This window comes from Brachionichthys hirsutus, chromosome 18 (genome assembly GCF_040956055.1).
Source record: "Brachionichthys hirsutus isolate HB-005 chromosome 18, CSIRO-AGI_Bhir_v1, whole genome shotgun sequence".
NCBI lineage: Eukaryota > Metazoa > Chordata > Actinopteri > Lophiiformes > Brachionichthyidae > Brachionichthys > Brachionichthys hirsutus.
The window spans coordinates 11746527-11754500 of record NC_090914.1 but is presented as its reverse complement, the minus strand read 5'-3'; the positions used below and the strand labels follow the sequence as shown (position 1 = coordinate 11754500).

General features: G+C 47.8%; 1 protein-coding gene across 1 annotated transcript in view; it reads right to left on the bottom strand.

The window, feature by feature from the left end:
- Positions 1–7974, bottom strand: part of eipr1 (EARP complex and GARP complex interacting protein 1) — a 44560-nt gene that overhangs the window by 20859 nt on the left and 15727 nt on the right. Inside the window, exon 6 of the mRNA XM_068752465.1 lies at positions 7689–7825. Within this exon, the coding sequence (XP_068608566.1) occupies positions 7689–7825 (137 nt within the window). The remainder of the gene's footprint in view (positions 1–7688; positions 7826–7974) is intronic.

Here is a 7974-nt window from a genome sequence, read left to right as displayed (position 1 = left end):
TATTCTGCTTCTGGTAGCAGGACGGCGCCGGGACTATTCTGCTTCTGGTAGCAGGGGGTGCTGGGACTATTCTGCTTCTGGTAGCAGGAGGGCGCTGGGACTATTCTGCTTCTGGTAGCAGGACGGCGCTGGGACTATTCTGCTTCTGGTAGCAGGACGGCGCTGGGACTATTCTGCTTCTGGTAGCGGGAGGGCGCTGGGACTATTCTGCTTCTGGTAGCGGGAGGGCGCTGGGACTATTCTGCTTCTGGCAGCGGGAGGGCGCTGGGACTATTCTGTTTCTGGTAGCAGGGGGTGCTGGGACTATTCTGCTTCTGGTAGCAGGGGGTGCTGGGACTATTCTGCTTCTGGTAGCAGGAGGGCGCTGGGACTATTCTGCTTCTGGTAGCAGGACGGCGCTGGGACTATTCTGCTTCTGGTAGCAGGACGGCGCTGGGACTATTCTGCTCCTGGTAGCGGAGGGCGCTGGGACTATTCTGCTTCTGGTAGCGGGAGGGCGCCGGGACTATTCTGCTTCTGGCAGCGGGAGGGCGCTGGGACTATTCTGCTTCTGGTAGCAGGACGGCGCTGGGACTATTCTGCTTCTGGTAGCAGGGGGCGCTGGGACTATTCTGCTTCTGGTAGCGGGATGGCGCTGGGACTATTCTGCTTCTGGTAGTGGGAGGGCACTGGGACTATTCTGCTTCTGGTAGCGGGAGGGCGCTGGGACTATTCTGCTTCTGGTAGCGGGAGGGCGCTGGGACTATTCTGCTTCTGGTAGCGGGACAGCGCTGGGACTATTCTGCTTCTGGTAGCGGGAGGGCGCTGGGACTATTCTGCTTCTGGTAGCAGGACGGCGCTGGGACTATTCTGCTTCTGGTAGCAGGACGGCGCTGGGACTATTCTGCTTCTGGTAGCAGGACGGCACTGGGACTATTCTGTGTGGACTTCCCATTGCTCTAATACCTGCAATCAGTCCAGCGGGCTCAAACATGCAGAAAGTGAGCCAACAGCCTCAGTAGGGGGGGGGGGGGCATTAATTATTGATTACAGCTCATAGGGTTCTAAACGCTGCATGCTGTTGTCACTGTTACAGAAGATCTCGTTGCTGCAGCGTTTGACTCCAGACGTTGGGACACTGACAGCTGTCTGTGTCTCCATCTCTCCCTGTTTCTGTCTCCTGTCTCTCTCTGTCTTCTCTCTGTGTCTCTCTGTGTCTCTGTCTCCTGTGTCTCTGTCTCCTGTGTCTCTGTCTCCTGTGTCTCTAGGACTAATCGAGATGCGTTGTATGAGCACATTATCGACAGCGCCCCCTCCCTCGCCTGTGGATGTCGCCGGGCTGCAGGGCGACCGGTGTTCAGGAACGGGACACACCCAACCGGGGCAGGAAATGGGGTCTCCTCCTCTGGTGTCCTGGAGCAACCCCCTCCCTGAACACACACACACACCACACACAAGCACACCTACACACACACACACACACAAGCCACACACACACCCTGCTGGCTTAGTCTGGGTGATAAATCGCTCTACTGAAGGGATCGACTGGAACACCACAGCTCGCTTACACACACACACGCACGCACGCGCGCGCACACAGACACACACACTCTCTGTTTCTATGACAACTGATGTGGGGAGGGAGAAAAGAAAAATCGAAAGAGGAGAGCAATCATTTCATCGCTGATCAAAATTAAAGCCGGGCTTTGAGATGAAGCTGGCAGAGGAAGAAAGAGGCAGGCAGGTGGGGGGGGGAGGAGGGGGAGTCTGCCCATGCCGAAAAGCAAGGCATTATTTCCTCCAGCAGCCTAAAGCAGATCACAGCTAAACGTAAAGTTTGTTCACTGCTCGTTTTATCTTCATGAACTTTAGCTTTAGCTCCTGACTCCATTCCAGATCTGAGCCAGATGAAACTCAGTGGTGAGGTAGAGCCCCCCCCCCCCCCCCCCCACACACACACACATGACTGTCAAACCCCATAAACATCGGTCAATAATCAACCGAGATGTTGAGGAACAAATGCTGAAGCTCCGTTGACTGTAATGTTAATGACAATTTAAAAGTGATCCAGAATCCAGAATCTGTTCTGGATCAGCACCAGCATCCTCTGTTCCTGGAAACATTCCCAACACTTCCTGAAACCTTGATCCAGCCTCGTTGGCGGGGGCAACAGGAACCAGGATGGGTGATCCCGACAGCGTCCCTCGCCCGTCGGATCCCGACAGCGTCCCTCGCCCGTCGGATCCCGACAGCGTCCCTCGCCCGTCGGATCCCGACAGCGTCCCTCGCCCGTCGGATCCCGACAGCGTCCCTCGTTCGTCGGATCCCAACAGCGTCCCTCGCCCGTCGGATCCCAACAGCGTCCCTCGCCCGTCGGATCCAAACAGCGTCCCTCGCTCGTCGGATCCCGACAGCGTCCCTCGCCCGTCGGATCCCGACAGCGTCCCTCGCCCGTCGGATCCCGACAGCGTCCCTCGCCCGTCGGATCCCGACAGCGTCCCTCGCCCGTCGGATCCCGACAGCGTCCCTCGCCCGTCGGATCCCGACAGCGTCCCTCGCCCGTCGGATCCCGACAGCGTCCCTCGCCCGTCGGATCCCGACAGCGTCCCTCGCCCATCGGATCCCAACAGTGTCCCTCGCCCGTCGGATCCCAACAGTGTCCCTCGCCCGTCGGACCCCAACAGCGCCCCTCCCTCGTCGGACCCCAACAGCGTCCCTCGCCCGTCAGATCCCAACAGCGTCCCTCGCCCGTCGGATCCCAACAGCGTCCCTCGCTTGTCGGATCCCAACAGCGTCCCTCGCCCGTCGGATCCCAACAGCGTCCCTCGCCCGTCGGATCCCAACAGCGTCCCTCCCTTGTCGGATCCCAACAGCGTCCCTCGCCCGTCGGATCCCAACGGCGTCCCTCCTTCTTTGGATCCCAACAGCGTCCCTCCCTCGTCGGATCCCTACAGCGTCCCTCGCCCGTCGGATCCCAACAGCGTCCCTCCCTCGTCGGATCCCAACAGTGCCCCTTGCCCGTCGGATCCCAACAGTGCCCCTCACCCGTCGGATCCCAACAGCGTCCCTCGCCTGTCGGGGATCCTGCTGAATAATGAAAGAGACAGAAACACTTCCTGTCCCGGATGTCTGAGCGTTTCAGAAGCCCCGCGTCTTCAGACACCGTTGCAGAGCGTCTCGCTCCTCTCCAGGGCCTGAGATAACTAGAGGCGGCTGCAACGCCCCGCCCTGTCCTCATTCCAGAGCCGTGATTGGGCTGGCAGGGATGGGGACAGAACCCATTTAATAAATGTAATTATGTTATGGCTTTTAGTGAAACTACAATTATTCATATTCAATAATAAAAACAAGTCTGAAAATAGTCAAAGATGAATTTCAACTCAACATCTGGCCATTTCTGCATCAATCCAAATGTGCAGCAATAATCTGTTTCTGGTGTTAATATCTAAGGTTGTGTTGCAGCAATAATCTGTTCCTGGTGTTAATATCTAAGGTTGTGGTGCAACAATAATCTGTTCCTGGTGTTAATATCTAAGGTTGTGGTGCAACAATAATCTGTTCCTGGTGTTAATATCTAAGGTTGTGGTGCAACAATAATCTGTTCCTGGTGTTAATATCTAAGGTTGTGGTGCAACAATAATCTGTTCCTGGTGTTAATATCTAAGGTTGTGGTGCAACAATAATCTGTTCCTGGTGTTAATATCTAAGGTTGTGGTGCAACAATAATCTGTTCCTGGTGTTAATATCTAAGGTTGTGTTGCAGCAATAATCTGTTCCTGGTGTTAATATCTAAGGTTGTGGTGCAGCAATAATCTGTTCATGGTGTTAATGTCTAAGGCTGTGTTGCAGCAATAATCTGTTCCTGGTGTTAATATCTAAGGTTGTGGTGCAGCAATAATCTGTTCCTGGTGTTAATATCTAAGGTTGTGTTGCAGCAATAATCTGTTCCTGGTGTTAATATCTAAGGTTGTGTTGCAGCAATAATCCGTTCCTGGTGTTAATATCTAAGGTTGTGGTGCAACAATAATCTGTTCCTGGTGTTAATATCTAAGGTTGTGTTGCAGCAATAATCTGTTCCTGGTGTTAATGTCTAAGGTTGTGGTGCAGCAATAATCTGTTCCTGGTGTTAATATCTAAGGTTGTGGTGCAGCAATAATCTGTTCATGGTGTTAATATCTAAGGTTGTGGTGCAGCAATAATCTGTTCATGGTGTTAATATCTAAGGTTGTGGTGCAACAATAATCTGTTCCTGGTGTTAATATCTAAGGTTGTGGTGCAACAATAATCTGTTCCTGGTGTCAATATCTAAGGTTGTGTTGCAGCAATAATGTGTTCCTGGTGTTAATATCTAAGGTTGTGTTGCAGCAATAATCTGTTCCTGGTGTTAATATCTAAGGTCGTGGTGCAGCAATAATCTGTTCCTGGTGTTAATATCTAAGGTCGTGTTGCAGCAATAATCTGTTCCTGGTGTTAATATCTAAGGTTGTGGTGCAACAATAATCTGTTCCTGGTGTTAATATCTAAGGTTGTGGTGCAACAATAATCTGTTCCTGGTGTTAATATCTAAGGTTGTGGTGCAACAATAATCTGTTCCTGGTGTTAATATCTAAGGTTGTGTTGCAGCAATAATCTGTTCCTGGTGTTAATATCTAAGGTTGTGGTGCAACAATAATCTGTTCCTGGTGTTAATATCTAAGGTTGTGTTGCAGCAATAATCTGTTCCTGGTGTTAATATCTAAGGTTGTGGTGCAACAATAATCTGTTCCTGGTGTTAATGTCTAAGGCTGTGTTGCAGCAATAATCTGTTCCTGGTGTTAATATCTAAGGTTGTGGTGCAGCAATAATCTGTTCATGGTGTTAATATCTAAGGTTGTGGTGCAGCAATAATCTGTTCATGGTGTTAATATCTAAGGTTGTGGAGCAACAATAATCTGTTCCTGGTGTTAATATCTAAGGTTGTGGTGCAACAATAATCTGTTCCTGGTGTTAATATCTAAGGTTGTGTTGCAGCAATAATGTGTTCCTGGTGTTAATATCTAAGGTTGTGTTGCAGCAATAATCTGTTCCTGGTGTTAATATCTAAGGTTGTGGTGCAGCATTAATCTGTTCCTGGTGTTAATATCTAAGGTCGTGTTGCAGCAATAATCTGTTCCTGGTGTTAATATCTAAGGTTGTGGTGCAACAATAATCTGTTCCTGGTGTTAATATCTAAGGTTGTGGTGCAACAATAATCTGTTCCTGGTGTTAATATCTAAGGTTGTGTTGCAGCAATAATCTGTTCCTGGTGTTAATATCTAAGGTTGTGGTGCAGCAATAATCTGTTCATGGTGTTAATGTCTAAGGCTGTGTTGCAGCGATAATCTGTTCCTGGTGTTAATATCTAAGGTTGTGGTGCAGCAATAATCTGTTCCTGGTGTTAATATCTAAGGTTGTGTTGCAGCAATAATCTGTTCCTGGTGTTAATATCTAAGGTTGTGTTGCAGCAATAATCCGTTCCTGGTGTTAATATCTAAGGTTGTGGTGCAACAATAATCTGTTCCTGGTGTTAATATCTAAGGTTGTGTTGCAGCAATAATCTGTTCCTGGTGTTAATGTCTAAGGTTGTGGTGCAGCAATAATCTGTTCCTGGTGTTAATATCTAAGGTTGTGGTGCAGCAATAATCTGTTCATGGTGTTAATATCTAAGGTTGTGGTGCAGCAATAATCTGTTCATGGTGTTAATATCTAAGGTTGTGGTGCAACAATAATCTGTTCCTGGTGTTAATATCTAAGGTTGTGGTGCAACAATAATCTGTTCCTGGTGTTAATATCTAAGGTTGTGTTGCAGCAATAATGTGTTCCTGGTGTTAATATCTAAGGTCGTGTTGCAGCAATAATCTGTTCCTGGTGTTAATATCTAAGGTCGTGGTGCAGCAATAATCTGTTCCTGGTGTTAATATCTAAGGTCGTGTTGCAGCAATAATCTGTTCCTGGTGTTAATGTCTAAGGTTGTGGTGCAACAATAATCTGTTCCTGGTGTTAATATCTAAGGTTGTGGTGCAGCAATAATCTGTTCCTGGTGTTAATATCTAAGGTTGTGTTGCAGCAATAATCTGTTCCTGGTGTTAATATCTAAGGTTGTGTTGCAGCAATAATCTGTTCCTGGTGTTAATATCTAAGGTTGTGGTGCAGCAATAATCTGTTCCTGGTGTTAATATATAAGGTTGTGTTGCAGCAATAATCTGTTCCTGGTGTTAATGTCTAAGGTTGTGGTGCAACAATAATCTGTTCCTGGTGTTAATATCTAAGGTTGTGGTGCAACAATAATCTGTTCCTGGTGTTAATATCTAAGGTTGTGGTGCAACAATAATCTGTTCCTGGTGTTAATATCTAAGGTTGTGGTGCAGCAATAATCTGTTCCTGGTGTTAATATCTAAGATTGTGTTGCAGCAATAATCTGTTCCTGGTGTTAATATCTAAGGTTGTGGTGCAGCAATAATCTGTTCCTGGTGTTAATATCTAAGGTTGTGTTGCAGCAATAATCTGTTCCTGGTGCTAATATCTAAGGTTGTGGTGCAGCAATAATCTGTTCCTGGTGTTAATATCTAAGGTTGTGGTGCAGCAATAATCTGTTCCTGGTGTTAATATCTAAGGTTGTGTTGCAGCAATAATCTGTTCCTGGTGTTAATATCTAAGGTTGTGTTGCAGCAATAATCTGTTCCTGGTGTTAATATCTAAGGTTGTGTTGCAGCAATAATCTGTTCCTGGTGTTAATATCTAAGGTTGTGTTGCAGCAATAATCTGTTCCTGGTGTTAATATCTAAGGTTGTGTTGCAGCAATAATCTGTTCCTGGTGTTAATATCTAAGGTCGTGTTGCAGCAATAATCTGTTCCTGGTGTTAATATCTAAGGTTGTGGTGCAACAATAATCTGTTCCTGGTGTTAATATCTCCAGTACGAATTAAACAGTTACTTCCACTATTTCTACTACTACTGTACTTTCAGCTTGTCCCGTGATGCGTCGCCACAATTAGCATTTAAGAACATTTAGTGTGCGTTAAATATAATAAAATACTAATTGTTTTTGCCTCTTAATATTCTCTGCGTGCCGACATGAATGCCCTCGTGTGCCAGCCGTGACTCGCGTGTCTCAGGTTGCCGACCCCTGAACTACACCAGCGACTGTGCATTTACAGCAGCCCCCCCCCCCCCAAGTTAGAGGACTTCTTACTGCATACAGGGAACGGGTTTTATCCATTCAACATCATTTACGTCTACCTTTCATAGCATCTTCTATCTTCATGAAGGAAGAGGGGCGACCCCCTTCTTCTGATCTTCTGTGATTTAATAACTCATTATGCATGACATCATTCTCAGTAGACAGTGTTCAGGCTAACAAGCTGACCTTCATAGAAACCACAGACCTGAATAACAGGTATCTATGACATGTGCACGTTTTAAAGGGTTAATGACATGCTGAACCCTCAGAGTTGAACTTACAGAACTCATAAACGCAGGCTGAACACGTTGGACTGGTTTCACGGCCTTCCTTCCTCCACTCGTAATCACAGCGAGATGAAACGTGTGGTTTCATCATCTCAAATTAAAAAATACAGCATAAATTCAATGAAATGGGACAAACTCAGCGGCTGGACTCTCCTCTGAATCTAGGAATATTTATTCGTATTCATTAATAATGCTAAATCTAAGACTCAACACGCGACTCTCACCTCATGCTGCGGAGGTCCCAGCCTCGTATGGCCGTGTCGCTGGCTGTGGCCAGCTGGCTGCAGCTGTGGTGAGGGCTCCACCTGCCCGAGGTGAACTTCAGCTGGCCTTTGCCTTCCAGAGTGGCAGTGCCGGAGATCTGCAGAGGACAGAAGCACCTTCATCAGGTTCCTCCGGCAGGTTCCTCCGGCAGGTTCCTCCAGCAGGTTCCTCCAGCAGTTAGAAATGCGTTGTGTAGACTTTAGAAATGCGCCGGTGTGTAGACTTTAGAAATGCGCCGGTGTGTAG